This window comes from Myxine glutinosa, chromosome 9, assembly GCF_964187855.1.
Source record: "Myxine glutinosa chromosome 9, kmMyxGlut1.1, whole genome shotgun sequence".
NCBI lineage: Eukaryota > Metazoa > Chordata > Myxini > Myxiniformes > Myxinidae > Myxine > Myxine glutinosa.
Genome location: NC_136269.1, coordinates 59003364 through 59025019, shown reverse-complemented (window position 1 = coordinate 59025019; position 21656 = coordinate 59003364). Strand labels below are relative to the sequence as shown.

The window sequence follows — 21656 nt, the reverse complement described above, 5'->3', positions numbered from 1 at the left end:
CGTCCCGAAGAAGAGTGATTGGTCCGGGATTGATTGGCTCAAAGGACTGCTAAGATGGGACTTTGGGATTGGTGGAGGAGGCACGGATGATGTCAGAGCCTTGAGTATAAAAGTACGCTCACCCCGACATTTTCTCTTATTCTCTTGACTTCCTCCTATGGTATCCATGGAAATCTCCACGCATGGCTTGCAGACTTCCTCTCTGGTCGTAGTCAACGTGTGGCCCTGAATTGGTTTCTCTCATCTCCCCTTCCTCTTCTGGCTGGAGTTCCCCAAGGTAGTGTTCTGGGCCCTGTGCTTTTTCTCGTCTTCATCAATGATCTCTCCTACTCTCTGGAAAATCCTCTCTATCTCTTTGCTGACGACTCCACTCTCTGCCGCTCCATTCCTCATCCCTCAGATCGGCAGTCTGCAGCCTCCTCACTCCCTGCAGACCTAGACAAAATCACACACTGGTCAAACAAGTGGAACATGTCTTTCAATCCCGACAAATCTCACACTCTCACTGTCTCTCCGAAAAGACCGACTGGACAACCGTCCCATCTACTTTCTGAACAATCCTCTCCAAGAAGTTTTGTCACTCAAGCTTTTGGGTCTCAAAATCTGCCATGATCTTTCCTGGGAAAACCACATTTCCAAGCTGCCCTCCAAAGCCATTCGCCAACTTGGCATCCTCTGTCATGTGAAGTCCTTCCTTCCTCACACCTAGCTCGGCTTCACGCTGTTGAAACCAAAGCTTTCAGAATCATTGGAATCTCCCGCGATGAAGCTAACTTCGAGGGCCCTTCACTCACTCGCCGCAGGCAGGTTGGTGGTCTTTCTGCCTTCTGCCGACTCCTCTCCGGCCTTGCTCCCCCAGCTCTCTCTGTGCTCTGTCCCCCAAATATTCCTGCAGGTCGCACAAGATCTGCCTGCAACCCTCTTATGGTTAAACTGCCAAAATCTAGGCACTCTGCTCACCTTCACTCTTTCATTCCCCTTTTTTCCCGCCTCTGGAACAAACTCCACCACTCCCTTCAATCCCACTCACCCCTCCAGGTCTTTAAAACAGCTGTTCACCACCATCTTTTATCTTCCCCCATCCAAAACCTTGATCTTTCTACCCCCGCTAATTCACCCCAGATACACTTTTTCGAAATTTCAACTTCTTTCCTGGAAGTCCTTGCAGTGTCCATATGTTTTATACCTCTCCCACCTCCCCCCAAGCCCTCTCCCTCCCACAGTTCTCTCGATGTCCCTGCTCTCAAATGTTGTGTTTGTGTCCTTCCCTCTCTCTCCCCAGCTTGTCTACCGCTCCCCTTATTTTGTGTTTTATGTGTCGGTTTGTGTCGGTTTGACTTTTTGTGTGATTTATGTTAGCTCTTTCACGAGCCTCGATCTTGTATACAAAAAAAACAAACAAAAAAACAAACAAACCGATCTTCACGAAACTTCACCAAATGGTAGAGTTGCTCAAAAGCAAGAAGCCTATTGTTTTTGGGGTCAATAGGTCAAAAGGTCAACATAGGCCAAAGGTCACCAACTTTGCTAAATTTCTAAAATCCTCAATTTTCATCCGATTGACTTGAAATTTGAAAAGGACTTGCATATCTGGTGTAGAAAAAAAGAATGATGACGTCATCGGTCACGTTGTTCCACTGCCATCTTGGAAAAACCGGAAAACGTAGCATCTCTATATCTCCGAAAGTGCTGAATAGAAAAAATTGAGACATGGCTCATTGTAAAGAACTCCATGGGGAATAAAATAATTTAATGATGATGTCATCGGTGCCTCCATTATGGCGTCATAATTCGACAAGTACAAAACTTCATCGATCAAGATGAAATTTCTTGAGCATCATCAAGGAAGAAATTAGTTTAGAAAACAAATAATGATGACGTCATCGGTCACGTGGTTCGGCCGCCATATTTGTCCAAAATGGCCGATAAAATAGTACATTCCGGCAACTGACCGATTTTTCATCTGTTTGTCTGTTTGTCTGTCACCGGCCTACAGGTCACAATTCTAAACCGATCGTCACAAAACTTCACCAAGTTGTATAAGTCGTCCCAATTGAGAAGCCTATTGATTTTGAGGTCAAAGGTCATCTGGATGTCAAATTTCTAAATTCGCCATTTTAAGTCCGATTGACTTGAAAATTGAATAGCATTTGTATATCAAGTCACTAAATTGGGAAATGAACTATTTTTGAGGTCAAAAGGTCAAAGGTCAACTCAAGGTCAAATTTTAAAACTCATCAATTTTCATCTAAAAAGCCGTCAATTCTCAACCGATTGACTTGAAAATTGAACAGCATTTGCATATCGAGTCACTAAATTGGGAAGCATACTATTTTTGAGGTCAAAGGTCAACCTTCCAAAATCATAATTTTTCATCTGAAAAATCGTCACTTTTCTTCCTATTGACCCGAGCTTTGATCAAGATTGTCAATTTTAATCTTGATGAAATGGACAATTTGCTGTATCGATGGAAAAAAAATTCTTGGGGAGGGGGGGTGGGGGGGGATTTTGCAAGTATTGTGCTCTGCATGACGTCTTCTTGTTTATTAGTCCCCTGCCGGTGTACACCGGAGGGGACTATAGGTTTGCACTCCGTCCCTCCGTCTGTCCGTCCGTCATGCAAAGAACAGTTTTCCGGACTTTTTCTGAACTCTTAATGCTAATGATTTCAAACTTGGTACATGGTTTCCTCATGATAAGTTACAGATCAAGTTCGAACTTCACGACGTTTCGATCATATTTGACAAAGTTATCGCACTTTGAACTTTGGTAATTTCCCCAACAGTTTTCCGGACGACAGACTGCCGGTAGGGGACATGTATTGCAGCGCAATACTCAGAATACTTGTTAGTCCCCTACCGGTGTACACCGGAGGGGACTATAGGTTTGCCCTCCGTCTGTCAGTCTGTCCGTCTGTCTGTCCGTCTGTCAGTCCGTCACGCAAAGAACAGCTTTCCGGACTTTTTTCCTAAACTCTTAAGGCTAATGATTTCAAACTTGGTACATGGCTTCCTCATGATAAGTTACAGATCAAGTTCGAACTTCACGACGTTTCGATCATTTTTGACAAAGTTATGGCACTTTGAACTTTGGTAATTTCCCCAACAGTTTTCCAGATGACAGACTGCCGGTAGGGGACATGTATTGCAGCGCAATACTCAGAATGCTTGTTTATATACACTGCCATCATATCACCGTGAATTATTTCGTTATTATTTATATGCTTTTAACCTTTCTACATACCACCTTGAATTATGCATTTGTATACATTTTACCATCTCCACTACCTACACACCATGGTTAATTATTTGTTTATTTATTTATCGATGTATAGTACAGTACCGTACACTTTACCATCACTGCTACCTACATCCCCCCTATAATGTTTTTTTTAGACTTTACCATCTCCACTATCAACATATTTTTTTATTTAGATAGTTATTGAATGTAAAATATACACCTCCGATTTTATGGTGTTGTTAGGGACTTGATACGGACTTGTTCTTCCTCTCTCTCCTTGTCTCTGTATGTGTACTTGACTTTTGCATTTTCTTTGGACAGGGTGAAGGAAGTGTTCCGCTTAGAGGAGATTGACAAAATTTTTAGAAGGTATGTATTTTGTCATCAAAACGTTATGCTTAAAAGTATTGCATTTCGACTTGCTTCTCACTGTACTGCTTGCCCGTATGTTTAATTTGGCAGGCTACACATGGGTTTGCCAGTAAATACCATATGGTGTGAAGCAAGATCAATGTTCATGAAAAAGTTTATGATTGCAAAATATAAGCCATAACAAAATGCAGAAAAAGCCCTCTTTATTGTCACCATGCCAAGCTGAAAGTCCTCATGTTGATGCTTGACTTCCTTCAGATGTTTGATTTGCAAATTGCGGCACATTTCCTTTTCTTCTGCCACCAAGGGAACCCACATCCCATCCTAAGCCTCTTGATATGCAGCATACGTCTGTGTTGTTTCCAGTATAGCACATCTAAGTCTCTTTTGCTACCTTGCACGATTTTGGCAGTCATTTATTTATTTGTTTTCGTTATTTAGTTATTTATTTATTCATTCATCTTGCTGCACAATCTTTCGATTATTTGTCTGTTTTACTATGATTGGTTATAAACAAACCATGTTTAGTAATAAAAATGACCTTTATACCCTCCCCTGCCCTACAAGTCCTCTTTATAACTAAAATGACTGCAAAAGGAAGCAACTTAAATTGTATTTTATTCTACCGTCATCATAGTTTAAGGAGTATTTGACAAAGAAGGAGTTGAACAATGTGATCGTCACAGGTTGGAGAAGAAGGTGATGAAGGGTGGTGGTGGTCCTCGCTTGGCTTACACGGGACAAGATTCACGGCACTTTCTCCCGAGTGGCCTGCACTTCATCAAAACTACGAAAGGTACTTTCTGCTCACATATACTTCCATAGGCTAAAGACATTTTCTGGCTGGTTTCCATGTTACTCTGTTTTGGCTTTATTTTATGGTTTACAACTAAATGAAGATGTAGTGTTACAACTGGGTCTCATCATGATCCCACAGGTCTATTTGCCTATGTTAAAGGAATTATGTGCCACAGCCCCATAGTCAAAATAACTTTCTTCCTGTGATTCAATTTCACAGATTGCCAAACGATGGATCCCTGTGGTTGCAACTGAAAATTTACTTTATGTAAGTTAATCCTTTAACATGAAGAGAACAATGCCAGTACGTTTACGACAATGGACTGCTTTATTTAATTTTGACATATTTTACAAAAATCTTACAATAAACATAATTGGTTTTACATAAGGAAAGCTTGACAAAATCCCTTAACTCAACAAAATAGTTACCGGTAACCATAAAGAGATTTTAAAGCTTTCACTTCAATCAATAATAAATCATAAAAGTATTGCTGCGTGTACGGCCCCACGTCAACCATTTTTACCATCGCCACAACCACAGCTGACATGGAAAACAAATGTGGCGGAGATCTCTCGGCGGATAACCATGCGTAAAGAAATTTAACATAAAACGCATGCAAGTAGGGAATGAGCCTTGAATCCGAACAGGTCTAAAACATGTCAGTTATAAATTACTGTACTGAACGGAATTTAATCCGACAGGAACATTCATTGAGCTGAATCAGGGAAAGTATGACAGTAATTCAAAATGCATGCAGTCTTTGAAATATATATCATTTGATGAGCACAAGACAACCTGATATGGAAATACCAGACGAAGGCAGACCAAAATAATTACAACACTTAAATGACACCCCTCCCTCCGAGGTACCACACACACCCAACAAGAATTCACATGGAACCAGGGGGAAGGATGGTCTTCATAGCTGTGTAAAAGCAGGAAGGCTCACAGGATTGAGGCAAGGGTGGCAAGAGAGGGGGTGTGGAGACGACAAGCAGGCACACCGGTGAGACACAACAAGAGGCGCGAGCTCAGTCAGGCCACGAAGTCCAAGCAAATCCTACCGCTGAGTGGAGGCACAAAGTTTCTAAAGCACCTTCTGTGCCCGACACCCGTCACAAGTTCTCACCCTTGGGGCATTTTTAGGAATATCGCAATGGCCATCAGCTAATGATGACCAGCATTTGCATTGGCACAGCACTGATCGGAGGCTATTGAGGCTGAGCTATCTCCCGCATCGGTGGCAAGAACTTGTGTTGTTCTGCCGGCCCGAGGTCAGTCGGCGAGTCCCAAACAGACACCGACCCTTGATCCGGTTCCCAGCCAGTTCCACATGCAGGGACACATGACAAGATATCTTCAACCTCACTACACTAACATAACTTGACCCACCCAGCTGACCTACATGAGACAGCTTCACCTGAACCATGTGTACTTATTACAGGCAAATATAATCTTAAAGTATGTGAACATAAATGGGGGGTCTACGAGTATACCTTATATTTAGTAACATGGGTTGTCTTTCTTGTCTTGTCCAATGGTTGTCTTGTCCATTCTTTATTTTACTTAAACCAAGCTGGCTGTAGCTTAAATTTCGAGTTAGTAATGACACTGGCATAGAGGAAAGGGAGTGACACAGCTTAGAGTTTATCTGTTGAAGCGTAACCATGACCTGACCACGTCATATGGCCCTGCCATTTTTTTTTTTTTATATTATAAAGTTTTAAAAATATATTCGTTATGAAATATTTGTTTGTTTGTTTTTTTTGTATACAAGATCGAGGCTCGTGTAAGCGCTAGCACATCAAACACACATTATCACTTTTTTTTCTTCTTTTTTTTTGTATACAAGATCGAGGCTCGTGAAAGAGCTAACATTAATCACACAGAAAGACAAACCGACACATAAAACATATAACATGGGGAGCGGTAGACAAGATGGGGCGAGAGGGGGAGGAACACAAACACAACATCTGAGAGCAGGGACATCGAGAGATCTGTGGGAGGGAGAGGGCTTTGGGGGGGGCATGGGAAGGGGGGTGGGAGAGGTATAAAACATATGGACACTGCCAGGACTTCCAGGAAAGAAGTTGGAATTTCAAACAAGGTGGATCTGGGGTGAATTAGTGGGGGTAGAAAAGATCAAGGTTTTGGATGGGGAGAGATAAGAGATGGTGGTGAACAGCTGTTTTAAAGACCTGGAGGGAGGAGTGGGATTGAAGGGAGTGTGGGAGTTTGTTCCAGAGGGGGGAGAAAAGGGGAATGAAAGAGTGAAGGTGAGCAGAGAGCCGAGATTTAGGCAGTTTAACCATCAGAGGGTTGCTGGCAGATCTTGTGCGACCTGTAGGAATATTTGGGGGACAAAGCACAGAGAGAGCACATAAAACACAAAAAGCATAAACGGACACATAAAACAATAAAGGGAGGGGGAGACAAGATGGGGAGAGAGAGGGAAGTACACAAGCACAACAGTAGAGAACAGGGACATTGGGAGATCTGTTGAAGGGAGAGGCAGGAAAAAAGAGGAATAAAAGAGTGAAGGTGAGCAGAGAGTCTGGATTTTGGCAGTTTCACCAGAAGAGGGTTGCTGGCAGTTCTTGTGCATCCTGCAGGAATATTTGGGGGACACAGCACAGACAGAGCTGGGGGAGCTAGGCCAGAGGGCCTTATTGAGCTGTAACAGGGCGGAAAGGCCTCTTGTGTAATATATTGTTACAGCCACACCGCCATGGGTTTCGGGTCTACAACGAGAGGGTCCTTGGTTCCCCTCAAACTAACTGGGCTTGAGGCCACCGATCATCAATACCTTCATACCGCGGCGGATTGCTCGGCAAGCGCGAGTGCCAATTGGTCTACCACGTGGTCCCAGGTTTCCCCGTCTGACAACCGTTTACCTGAGCCACATGGCTTTCCAATCGGGGGACGCGCCTTTGGCTATGTACCAATCATATCTTAATTGGATCTTAAATAGGGCAGCCGAGCTTATCACTTGTGCATGCCAGACCTGAAGGGCCAATTAATTGGGGGAATTATAACTTCCCAGTCTAACTTATGTGCAAACAGCACTGGATCAATAGGGAAATGACGAACACAGACAGATTGAAAATAAAGGTTAACAAGAGGGATTTATTATTACGAGAACCAATGGTGTAAAATGTGGGATACGGGATCATGTAAAGGGGGAGGGACCTCAAGGACTTTAATGTACAGCAAGGGTAATCAAAATGGACCAACAAGGGTGAATGCAATTCAAAATGTACAATCAATCGCGAGCAATGGAGAGTGCAGCGATATTTACACAACAAAGAAAATGGACAAGAGCAGAACTTAACCTATGCCTTACCTACCGGCCATACACAACGTGAGTACCCAATCAGACTATCTGCGGAGGGAACAGAAAGTGCGAGGGTTATTGGCCTCTTTATCTTACCGGGCAGGAGCCTCGTGCTCCCACAACCCAAACGCTAAAGGTAGTGGTCAAAGGGGAAGAAATACTGTGGTGTCCAGGTTGTGTTGAGTCGTAGAGTTGCAGGATGTCATGTGTGTCAGTGGTGTGATGCAAGAGAAACTGTGAAGGTGCGTTATCAGTAATTGTCATTCCTGAGGAGTTAGGATGCTGCAGTGCTGCCAGTTGATGATACCCCGAAAAGGACAGTTGGTGGACTGTGCCGTTGTTGAGCTCATGCGTTCAGTAGAACAATTTTATATTCACAGTCAAGAAATGAATGCATGAGATAAATAGCCTACTGTGTAAGAACTAGAAGAGTACGTATGCATGGCTTGGCTTCGGCCCTAACCGGTGCACTCGCTCCGTCCACCCCAAGACTTTGTCTCCCAACTCGGCCTCACCAACGTCATTGCCACCACTCGAGTCTCAATCGCCGCTTGTGAAGCACACTGGACAAACACCAACCCCGAACCAATGTAGGACCAAAGCCAGGAGCCAACGCACCTAACTTTCACCTGCAGCACTTTTATAATCCCTTAGTTAGGGGTGGGGCTTGAAAGTGGAGCAAAACGAGCTCTTGGTCGCATCCTGGACGCCTATTGGCGCACCTCTGCTTAGCCCTGCCATAGGCTATGAGCCAATGGGGTTGGTCGGTATCAGTCAGAGGGAGCAAGGCTAATTGTGATTTTTTTAGCATGGCTATTGTCACTAGAGATGGAAAATATGTGATAGCAGTGTGCAGCTCTTTGCCTCTCTGTTTTATCACCCTATATACAACCCTACCCCTAAGGTCGCTGGTTGACAGAATTTTCACTCAAAATGTATAGTTGTTGGCATTCTCATTGGCATACCTACCTATACAGGATATGACACAGTCAACACATTTGCAGGCAAAGGGAAACTAAGTGCACTCAAAATCATCAGTACCAACAATGACATACAAAAGAAAAAATGGGATATTAGTGACAACTCATGTTTAAGAAATTCACGTGCCTCCTGTATGAAGCTAAATCTGGTGCAACAAAAGTGAATGATCTGAGATATCACCTATTCTGTGCCAAAACGGTGAGATCAAGAGTCACCTACTGCCACCTTGCAAAGATTGCTTATGCAAGCATGCACAACGGGCCAACTATCAAGCTGCCATCGGGAAAAGGAGTCTGCAGAAGAACCCAGAGGCACCTAGTCCCATTAAGAGAGGCTGGTGCTGGGAGACTGCTGGCAGTAGATTGGATGGATGGATAAACCCACACCTAAAGCTGTGCGGGAGCAATTGGCTTATACTCGTCCCAAAAGCTGCAAGCTTCCCAAGTGTGTATGCACGGCCAGTGGCCTGAAGTGCACAGACATGTGCAAACTCAGTATCTGTGACAATCAACGAACATCTGTCGAGATTGATGACAGTTCTGCCGAAGATGAGCCATGTGATGATGAGGACGATGACTTCTGAGCCATTTCTTCAAGTATAACTAGAACAATTTGATGACCATACCCCACACATAGTTTTGTACACCGCTCCTTTCCTATTCCATCTCCAGGCGCTACATGACGTCATCACCGGGCACCAAAGGGGGCCCGGAGATGATGCGTGCGGAAACGGAGTACTCAGTTTTCACTCCGGTTTCTTTCTTTCTTGTTTCTTTCTTTCTTGTTTCTTTGTTTGTTTTCTTGTTTCTTTGTCCGGGCGATATCTCAGCTATCCTTTGAGCTAAGAAGCTGATATTCGGACACGACAGTGATGTGGCTATAATGGATATTTTTATTTATTGATTCGTCAATTAATCAAATAATTATTTATTTTTTCCAATTAATGACTGATTTAATTTATTTTCAAAAAGTTACACCTTCAGATGAAACACTGGTGGTGGAGGTATGTATGCTATTAGCCAATTGATTAAGAAATTATTTTACGATTATTATTTATTGATTTTAATTAAGCAATTAATCAATTATTCCACACCTCATCCTCCCAATACAGTCTATGTGCTGCACGGCGGTATCCCCAGGCACCTAAGGTGCCCTGGCATTTCCGCACTGGAGGATGTTATTAATTTATTTATTTATTTGGCATGGGGGCAGTGTACTTTGAGTGTACAGTCACCCCTCGTTAATCCGGACTACCTTGTTCCCAGCACCCAATGTCGGATTAGCGAGATTGTCGGATAAAATATTTTGCGGATTAGAGGTATAAAATGAATGGCGGAAATCTGTTCCTGGATGTTTTGGTCGGATAGCGAGATTTCCGGATTAAACGGGGTCGGATTAACGAGGGTTGACTGTATTTCCACTTGTATGATTTATAGTTTTAGTTCACAAGAACTTATGTGACTTGCACACCTTGGCTTGTGTCTATTCATGTATTGTGTTAAACAGATATATTACTGTACGAACAGATACAAGTGCTGAAATCAGGATAAACATCACTTTTACATGTACATGTATAACCATACAATCGATGCTTCCAAGAAATAGTGTAAATGGAGTATGTGTCCACTGATGTCTTGAAATATATGCAGTCGTGGCCAAGAATATTGGCACCCTTGCACTTTTTTTCAAATAATGCACCATCTTTCCAGAAAGTTGTTGAAATTAAAAAATATTTTGGTATTCACATAAGTATTTCTTTGGTTTGCAGTGGAACAAAACAAAAAAAGGTGAAAAAATTACGAAATCATAGCTTATTCCACACAGACATCCTTAAATGGCCCGGACAATATTATTGGCACCTTTTCGAAGTTGTTAGAAATAATTAGATTTCAAGCAGGTGATTCTCCTTTCCTTTGGAATTGAACTCACTTGTGGTTCAAGTCAATAAATCAAGCTGACCTTCAGACACAGGTGCCTGCAATATAAAAATCACTCATTCAACCAGTTTGAATAGAGAAAAGAAGTCATTCTGCTGTTTTGTGTCACTGTGGACCGCAATGAGCATGGAGAAAAGAAAGAAAACCAGAGAATTGTATGAGGTCAGACACAAGATTGTAGCCAATCATGGACAATCTCAAGGCTACAGGTCCATCTCCAGAGACCTTGATGTTCCTGTGTCCACAGTACGCAATGTTATCAGGAAGTTTAAGGCCCATGGCACTGTAGCCAACCTCCCTGGACGTAGCTGCAAGAGGAAACTTGATCGAAGATTGCAGCGAAGGATTGTTTGAATGGTGGATAAATCACCTCAATCAACTGCCAAACAGATTCAAGCTGACCTTCAGACACAAGGTACGACAGATTCAACTCGCACCATCCGTCGCCAACTCAATGAAAGGGGGTTCTATGATAAGAGACCCAAGAGGACCCCACTGCTGAGAGAGAGAGACATAAGAAAGCCCGACTGGAGTTTGCCAAAACATACCTGAACAAGCCATATTCTTCTGGGAGAATAGCCTGTGGAAAGATTAGACCAAATTAGAGCTTTTTTGTAAAGCACATCATCTCTATGTTTACAGAAAACAAAATGAAGCCTTCAAAGAAAGAACACCTTCCCCACAGTCAAACATGGAGGAGGTTCAGTGATGTTTTGGGGGTGCTGTGCTGCCTCTCGCACTGGGGGCCTTGAATGTGTGCATGGCATCATGAAATCAGGACATTACCCAGGCATTTTGGAGTGCAATGTTCAAATTTTAGAGCGCAAATTTTTTTGGGTGCATTATGTCTTTCAATACTTAAATGTAAAACTATATGATAGAAATACGCACCCAAATCCGCTCAAAATTAATTTTTTTCAATCACATTTGAAAATTCATTGTGGCCATTATATTTATCACTGGTGCATAATTTTTATACCATTATATGAGGAATTTAATATCTTTGCCAACAAAGCAAAGCTTTGATGAAAGGAGTTGTATACATTCTTTATACACCATAAACTGACAATGATGAATGACCCTGTACATTTGAGTGAAAAATCTGGCAACCATATGGGGTAGGGTTGTATATTGAGTGATAATACAGAGAAGGCTAAGAGCACACTGCTATCACACATTTTCCATCTCTAGCGACCCTAGCCTTGCTGAAAATAACAATTAGCCTTGCTCCCTGTGACTGATACCAATGACGGAAATTTTGGGGTCTGGGTAAGGGACTACCATTGAGTTTTGTCCAGTCGGTCGCTCAGCCATGACACGCTATGGAGCTCCGCGAGTAACTAGGAAATGGGGAGAAAAGAGGAAATCCTCTCTAATCCTCACCAATGCATTGTATCACATTCCAACCCAATACACCAGGGAGAGGGACTATTCTAACCTTACATTATGGAAATGACTATGCTGAGTGACCAGAGGTGGAAAATGAGCTATTTAAACCATTTTAGTTGTATGGAATTCATTTTACACCATATTCATTGTACAATGTCTACTATTGTCTTTGCTTTCTTATCTGATGTCTCACTATGCCCTCTTTCATTACTTTTTACTCTGTATTTAACAGCACGTTAACTTTTCGTTTTCTTCTTACCTGTCTTTCCCCTCGCACTGCCTGGAAACTGTAGAACCATGGAACATGGCATTCAGCAAAAAATGTGGAAGAAAGTATTTCTTCAACCACGAGACAAAGGAATCGACATACACAGTCCCAAAAGAGTCGATTGCATCTTTTAGGTGGGGTATATTATTTTCTTCCATCTTCTTCACCATGAATCAAAAATGTCTTGCATTTACAATATTGGTTTACAGGTTGAAGAGTTTATACGTAAAGGATGTTCAAGTTTGCTACTTGCGAATTTGAATATTCGCAAATATATTAGTTGATCTGGTATGCTAATCTACTTCTGTCTGTCTGTACGTCAATCACCTACAGGTCACAATATTACTCTGATCTTAATGAAACCTAACCACCTGGTAGAGGTAGTGACAAGCTGGAAGCCTATTGGTTTTTGACGTCAATGGCTCATAAGGTCAAACTCACATAAATAATCAATTTTCATCCCAATGACTTGAGATATATAAGTATATAAATACAGTGAAACCTTGACTTACGAGTTTAATTCGTTCTGTGACCGAGCTCGTAACTCAATTTGCTCGTTTCTCAAATTAAATTTCCCCATTAAAATGCATTGAAATGCTATTAATCCGTTCCAGCCCGCCAAAAAGCACACCAATTTTTTTTTAAATATACAGTATATATAAAAAATATCTCGCGCTTTATATTTCACCTGTATGCAGCATACAAGTTGGCAGGATGGCCTGGACTGGAGGTACGCACACTTGACTCTAAACTGTCCAGCCTGGGTTTGAATCCCGACCCAGCTATAACCTGTCATGTCGGTGTTTCACAGGCAGGGTGATTCATCAATGTGTGTACCGCTAAACTGGGCGCCCCGTTTGCGTCCCATTAGTTGTTGGATGTTGAGGATCTCACCGTGTCTTCCACAAAGAGAAGGCGAGCTATCGCCGGCACTCTGAACAAGTTGTGGCCTGGCATGCTCTTCTCCTCTGCCGTTATATACGTCCTCCTCGGCATCTTTTTCCAGAAGAGCCCTGTCTCGTCACAGTTGAAGATTTGCTGGGGGATGTATCGTTCGGCTTCTATCAGTTCGGCAAAAGTTATAATAAAATCTTCAGCTGCCTTCACATCCGCCTCACCAAGTCGACAACACGCACACCTCGCTCATGTTTTTCGACGATTGCGTGTTTTATATCCAAGCACATCATCCTCTTCTTCTTCTCAGTACTGCCCTTGGCACTCAATTTCTTAGGACCCATGGTTAAAACTAAGAAAATTTTCCAAAATAACCAAAATGCGAAAACAAAACAGCAGCGATATACGGCAGAGATGCTTGCACGGCAAGATAACCACGTGACCAGAACCCACCTGGTGGCGTAAGCTCCAAAATAACCAAAATGCGAAAACAAAACAGCAGCGATATACGGCAGAGATGCTTGCACGGCAAGATAACCACGTGACCAGAACCCACCTGGTGGTGTAAGCTCCAAAATAACCAAAATGCGAAAACAAAACAGCAGCGATATACGGCAGAGATGCTTGCACGGCAAGATAACCACGTGACCGGAACCCACTTGGTGGCGTAAGCTCCAAAATAACCAAAATGCGAAAACAAAACAGCAGCGATATACGGCAGAGATGCTTGCACGGCAAGATAACCACGTGACCGGAACCCACTTGGTGGCGGGTGGCGTAAGCTCGTAACTCAGATCTCGGCTCGCATCTCAAAGCAATAAACCGCCCGAGCGACGGCTCGTATCTCGGAAAACTCGTAAGTTGGTGCACTCGTAAGTCAAGGTTTCACTGTATATGTGTCACGCTACCAGATTCTTGTACCAGATGCTCAAATTATGGATTTCGAGTTATACCTGCAACATTAAAGTACCAACCCTGTACCTTCATAAAATAGCAGGGTTGGTCAAATTGGGCAATTACAAATTCATTAAAACAAAAATTTCAATATTCATGTGTTCCCCAAAATGTCAAGTTTTTCAACTTTTCATGCCAGGAAATCTAGAAAATTTCGCAAAAAATACCAACCAGTAATTTACAATCAGAATCAATTTCTAGGGTTTAAAGGTTTTTTTCAAGCATGATTTTGGACAAGTAAAGTAAATAAAAGTACCATAAGAGTTATTGGCCGAGTGCCAATTTTGTTTTTTAGCACCTTGCCAATATTCTGTATTTTTCACTTTTTTCCCGAGCAATGAGTTGTGACCAGCACTGATTTTAATTGGAATTTATGGGAAACAAACACGCACATGTTTCTTCTAATACTGCTGTATTTATTATGTACAGCATAATCTGCATTGAATCTTCAAGCATAATCTGCATTGCAACTGTACACAAATACTGTAAATCATCGCCCGCCATCTGTACGCCAGCCCAAGCTGTCATGCCAAAATATCAAGGCAAAATGACGAGTAGGCCTACATGCATAGAATTTTCACACACATGTTTGGTGAAGCCCCATTTACAAGACGTATGTACAAGACTAGTCAACCGTTGACTACCTGATGGTGCGTAGGCGAGATAGGGGGCACTTCCGGGACGCAAAGGTGATCCCGGGGGAGGAGGCTGTTTCACAGCACCACTTGGTTGTCTGCGACATAAGGGTGAAAGGTGCGAGGAGAGCTCGGCGGGTGAAGTACCAACCGAGAATGAAGGTGTGGAGGTTGAAAGAGGTGACAGTAAGGGAGGCATTAAAAGAGAGGCTGAGTAGGGTCGAGGATGATGTGGTTGAGCTTGAAAGTGGTTGGATGTCAATGAAAGCTAGTCTGTTGGGAGCCGTTGGTGAGGTATGTGGATGGACAAAAGGACCACCGAGGCACTCGGAAACATGGTGGTGGGATGATGAAGTTGGAAAGAGGATTGACGAGAAGAGGAAGAAGTTCAAGGAGTGGCAGAAGGCGAAGGGTACAGGAGCAGAAACAGCAGAGCATGAAAGTTATAAGGCAGCCAGGAAGGCTGCAAAGAAAGAGGTAGCAAAGGCGCAGGAGGCATGTAGGAAAATGTTCGGAGAACGCTTGGATTTGGAAGAGGGTCAGAGAGCAGTATTCCGGATTGCAAAGCAGGTAGCGAAAGAGAGGTGTGATGTGATGGGGGTGAGTTGCTTGAAGGATGAAGTGGGACAAATCGTTGTCGACCCAGATGGAATTAAAGGAAGATGGAAAAGATATATGGAAATGCTGTTGAATACAGAGAATGAATGGGATGGCAACATAGAGAGTAACCCAGTTTTAGGACCGGCAGAGAAGATAACTGAGAAGGAAGTTGAGGAAGCGATAAAAGCAATGAAGGGTAGAAAAGCGGGAGGGCCGACGGGAGTTGTGGGAGATATGTTGAAGGCAGCAGGAAGTTGGGGTGTGAAGAGAATGACAGAGATCTGTAATCTGGTGGTGAAAGAAGGCCGCATTCCAGTGGATTGGGAACTGAGTACCCTCGTCCCTCTATACAAGGGGAAAGGTGACCCTCTGGAGTGTGGCTCGTACCGAGCGATAAAGTTATTGGAGCATGGAATGAAGGTATTGGAAAGGGTGTTGGAGAGGAGGATAAGGAAGAAAGTGAAGATCGAAGAAATGCAGTTTGGATTTATGCCAGGAAGAGGAACGACAGACGCGCTTTTCATTGTGAGGCAGTTGCAGGAGAAGTACATGGAGAAGAGGAAGGAGTTGTTTCTTGGGTTTGTTGATCTGGAGAAAGCATTCGATAGGGTTCCACGCAAAGTATTGACATGGGCATTGAGGAAGTTAGGAGTGGAGGAATGGTTGATCAGAGTCGTGATGGCAATGTACAAAAGAGCGCGCACAGCTGTAAGGACGAAGGGCGGGAACAGTGGTGAGTTTGAGGTGAAGGTGGGAGTGCATCAGGGGTCGGTACTAAGTCCACGACTATTTGTAGCTGTGATGGAGGTGCTGGCTCAGAACGTAAAGGAGGGTTTACCGTGGGAGTTGTTGTATGCAGATGATCTGTTGTTGATTGCGGAAAGTATGGATGGACTGAAGGAAAAGATGAACAAGTGGAAGGAATGTATGGAGACAAAAGGTCTGAAGGTGAATATCGGAAAGACGAAGGTGATGGCAAGTGGTAAAGAATGTGGTGAGGTGGAAAGAACTGGGAAGTGGCCCTGTGCTGTGTGTAGGAAGGGTGTCGGAGTGAACTCCATTCAATGTACAATGTGCGCTGAGTGGGTTCATCAAAAATGTAGTGGTCTGAGAGGGTCATTAACCAGTGTGGCAGCTACATTCAAATGTAAGGTGTGCACAGAGGGAGCTGCAGATGGAGGAAATGTTGAGTTGGATCTTGGAGACGGCGTGAAGCTGGAAGGTGTGAAAACATTTTGCTACCTCGGAGACATGCTGAATGGAGAAGGTGGATCAGACTCGGCAACGGTTGCTGGAGTGAGATGTGCATGGAAGAAGTTTCGGGAACTGAGTGGCGTGCTGATGATGGGAGTGTCGTTGAAGCTGAAGGGAAAGGTGTATGCTGCATGTGTGAGAAGTGTTATGATTTATGGGAGCGATACATGGGTAATGAATGTCGAGCAGCAACGAAGGTTGGAAAGGGTGGAAATGCGAATGGTTCGACGGATGTGCGGAATATCGTTGAGAGAGAGGAAGACAAATGATGAATTGCGAAAGATGATGGGAATAGAGCCTGTGATTGATGCTGTGAAGAGGAACAGGTTGAGATGGTTTGGTCATGTGTTGAGGAAGGATGAAAGTGACTGGTTGAGAAGAGTGATGAAAATTAATGTAGAAGGAGGTAGAGGACGGGGAAGACCGAGAAACACTTGGCTAAAGATGGTGGAAGACGAAATGCGGGCAAGGGGGTTAACAAGGAGAGATGCAGAAAATAGGGCAAAATGGAGAAGATTGTCATGGGGACCGCAAGGCTAACCCCCGCTCTTGTCGGGAAAATGGCCTTTAAAATGCATGTTGTTGTTGTTGTCCGTACACTCGGCTTGACTTATCCATGAAGGACAAAAATGCATGTGGCATCAAACTACTTACACTTGAAAACCCCATGGGATATTAAGTTGGCAGCCAGAAGTGTGATTCAAAGGTCAAGTCATTATCTTGTGAGCCTAATTCACAAAGTACATACAAGTACAGCATTGTTCAGTAAACGATATTCTTTGTCCAGTATATGAATAAAATGTCATGCACACTGGATGCACAGCACTGAGCAGCATGTACAGGTCTTATCAATTGCACAAACTATGATGACTGTCTCAATCATGATAATGATTGAGACATTCACAAAGTACATACAAGTACAGCATTGTTCAGTAAACGATATTCTTTGTCCAGTATATGAATAAAATATCATGCACACTGGATGCACAGCACTGAGCAGCATGTACAGGTCTTATCAATTGCACAAACTATGATGACTGTCTCAATCATCATTATAATCATCATAACACGCCTCTCTGGCACTGGGCTACCCGGGTCCGTCCTCCGGATCCTCGGGCCCCATCCACAACTCTAACGGCTCCCAGAGCCCACCTGCGGCCTCACCTGGCCGACATCCTAACAGTGGCGGAGTGCCCATTTAACTACACACACTAACAGGCCACACGCCCAGCCATTTCCACGTCACTAATGCACCCATCCAAACACCATTCTTCCACCACGCACCACAGATGCCAATATCCAACCACAATTTACCTACTCCCTCTACCTAACTCTTAAACTACCCTCCCCGGGTATTCGTGATAGGGGTCCACTTTTCCCCCATTCACACCTTCGCACCATCCACTCCACTCCACAGTTTCCACCATACTCACTCCACACCATCCATTCCATACTCCATATATTCCATACCATTCATTTCATTCAACCATGCTCACCTGTATTGGCACACCTGTGCAATCACTCCTACACCTGGTGCGTCCTGCACCCTCCTTCCTCCAGGACCATTCAGTCAACACAACACACAATCATCATTACTCACTCATACATTGCTCCATACACTTCCACGCTCAATACAACTCACACTTTTCACAATACACTTCTAACTCTCTAAACCATTGCCTCAGGCACCCAGATTCTCCCACGCTCATACACACATCCTTCCCGAGCATTGCCTAGCAATTCCTCATTTTACCAAGCCCAAGAGGCACCCATCGGCTGCACCACGGACGCACCCATCGGCTGCACCACGGACGCACCCATCGGCTGCACCACGGACGCACCCACGGGCTGCACCACGGACACACCCACGGGCTGCACCACGGACACACCCACTGGCTGCACCACGGACACACCCATCGGCGGCACCACGGACACACCCACCGGCTGCACCACGGACACACCCACCGGCGGCACCATGGACACACCCACCTGCTGCACCACAGACATACCCAACGGCTGCACCACGGACACACCCCCCGGCTGCACCTCAGACATACCCACCAAGCGTTCCACACACCTGTTCGTCACTTGCACCCCATGCAAGCTCATTCACCCAACACAATGTCACTCATCTCACACTTCTCACAATACGCTGCTGAGTGCACTTTCAACACACACACACGGCACCATTCACGAGCATTGCCTCATTTGCTCAATACTAAGACTCTCACACACACACACGGCATCATCTGATCTAACTACTCCCCTCTGAAACTCGCGCTTCCCAGTCACCCCTTTAAACTAAGCACATCCCACGTCGTTATCATCCATTCTAACCTCCCTATGTCCCCGACTACCTGTACAATGTCGCTACTTAACCTTACCGTTACCTATGGTCATTTCTAGGTCCCTATACATTATCGAAACCCTCCCTCGGTGAGCTTACACTGCCATAAACCCCATAGCTAGTGCTCATGTGCCCCGTATGTGAGGGATGGTGGATTTGCCATCCCACCACATCGGGCATCCTCTACTATCAATTTGGCCCATCCAATTCCAGCCAATCAAAAATTTGCCAATCAGTTGCCAATCAATTTTTTGCCAATCATCAAATTTTGCTTTTCAAATTCACTACTGCTATCACCCTCACACGTCTACTCACTTGAGCCTCTCGGTGCGTCAATTCATTCTCAAAGCCCGGCTTCGCAAAGCCGAGCAATGAATGCGGGTGGTTCGTTGCCGGCGGTTGGGTCCGTCCGGCATTCGGTGCAGGGAAGGAGGTTTACTCGGGCCGAGATTCCACGCACCATCTCGGCACAGAACCGTCCGATGCCCCAATCCCGGCCGGCCGGAGCGCTGCAACCACAAGGGGTCGCCGTGTCGACCCTTCCTAGGTGTCCTCAAACCGGGCCGCCCGCTCCGCTTAGTGGAGCACGGACGCGACCATGCAGAGCGAGGCCCGGCGTGGATCGCATACGGCGGTTCTTTCGAAACCGCCGTGGTTACGATCCCCGCTGGTTCCCGCTGCACACAAAGCCCGGCACGAACCGGGGGCTCGCTTCGGCTAAAAGTCGATCTAACCGCTATCCCGTTTAGCGTCGATGCTTCACTTGCATGCTCACACCCCGCGTTCCGTTCCTTGCTCACACATCCAGCTGTCTCCATACTCTCCGTCATTGCACCTTCTCTTACACACCCGCCAGGTACACTCATAGACTTCGTCACACACCTGACCACCGCACAGCTTGGCACACACTCGTCGTTCGTACACCTCACCAACACACCTCTTCGCGCCCACTCCTCGGTCACATCCTCTGTGACAACCACGGGTGTGCACTCACCTGCACACCCAATCACGTGCTTCACTACCAACTCAAGTGTGCATTCCCACATACGCTCGACCATTCCAGGTGTGCATCCTTCCATTCCAGGTGTGCATCCTTCCATTCCAGGTGTGCATCCTTCAATTCCAGGTGTACATTCTCTCTCACCTGCCACAACCAACTCGTGCTCCGTGTCACTCTCACTACTCTCCCCACCACACTCGGTCGCGCATTCACCCTTACTCTCGACAGCGCACTCTGTAATCATGCACCCGTCCGTTACACACCTTTCTCGTGCATCCTCTTGTGCACACTCTCCTGTTACGTCCTCCGTAACACTCACCACAGGTGTGCACTCTTCCGTTACATCCCCTGTAACACTCCCCATCACGCGCTTCCATGTGCCCTCCCGCACCTGCGCCCCGACCAACTCACTCTCGACAGCACACTCACTCCTCGGCGCGCACTTTTTCCTCACACATCCCATAGTCGGACATCCTCGCACACCTCCTCTTTCCATACACTCCGGACCAGTCATACACCTCACCATTGGTCCCTCACGAGCACCCGGGTCTAAACCAACACCCAAGCCGACTGAATCTCCCCTCACACCATATACATTTCCGAGTATATCGCCACTCACCTCGGCACCTCGTCTTCGCTCCTCCTCCACCACCTGCAAACTCTTTATTTGGTTAGTAAGCACATCATCACGATTTGAGCACAGACCTTGCACCAATTCCATCACCTCCTCCTTTATCTCTCTCTTAGTTTCCCTCCGTCTCTTCTTAATTTCATTCACCCCCTCTTCCACTTCCTCTAATTTTTGTTTCACCTCTTTCATTTCCCGGTGTGCCCCCTCAATTTCTTCCTCTAATGCCACCTTGGTCATTTCTATGTGCGTCCTTACTTCCCGTTCTTTCGTCTCCATTGCTTCTGTTACCTCGTCCAACCTCTTTGTCAACCCCTCATGTACCATGTGACATTCCCTCTTCGTCGCTACGAGTTCCTTTTTTATTTCTTTCTGTGTCGCCTTTAACCCCCCGATTACCGCCGTGTTCTTTTCCACTTGCTCCACTAATTCCTTTTGTCCCACCGTCAGCTGCCCTACTCCCCTCGTCAGATGCTCTATTCCCCCCTGTAACCTAGCCGTACTATTTCTCACCTCTTTCTCCATACGCTCCTCACCTCGCTTTACCTCTTCGCGTACCCCCGCGACCTCCTCGCCCACACCTCGTCTGATCTCCTCCCCCATTTCTCCCATCTCTTTGGTAGATGCTGCCCTCATCTGTCCCAAATCATTCCTCTGGGCATCCAATTTAGTTTCCAACCCGATTTTCACCTCCTCTATCTGATCTCCCATTTGTTTAATTTCCCGGGCGGATTGCTCCCCTATTTCCCTCAATTTGCCTTCCATAGTGTTTACTAACCCCCCTAACCAATTCTTCACCCCTTCCATCTGGTTCTCCTGGGCAGCCATTCTATTTTCCAACCCCGTTAACCCCTCCTTCATTTCCCCCATTTGATTACCCATGTCCTCCAGTTGTCCCCCTAATTTACCTTCTAGCCCTTCCAACCTGTTGTCTAACCCTTCAAATTTTGCTTCTAGCCCCCCGATTTGATTTTCTAATCGCTCCCCCATTCTGTTTTCCAATCCTACAATTTGGTTTCCCACG

At 45.0% G+C, this 21656-nt stretch overlaps 1 protein-coding gene across 3 annotated transcripts in view; it reads left to right on the top strand.

The window, feature by feature from the left end:
• The window catches only part of CMTR1 (cap methyltransferase 1), a 122176-nt gene that overhangs the window by 93564 nt on the left and 6956 nt on the right, over positions 1-21656 (top strand). For all 3 annotated transcript variants that reach the window (XR_010982023.2, XM_068100807.2, XM_068100806.2), the window contains exons 20-22: positions 3562-3609; positions 4299-4408; positions 12346-12454. Coding sequence is in view for 2 of the 3 variants with exons in the window: in XM_068100807.2 (XP_067956908.2) it covers positions 3562-3609; positions 4299-4408; positions 12346-12454 (267 nt within the window). In the remaining variant the exon portion in view is untranslated. The remainder of the gene's footprint in view (positions 1-3561; positions 3610-4298; positions 4409-12345; positions 12455-21656) is intronic.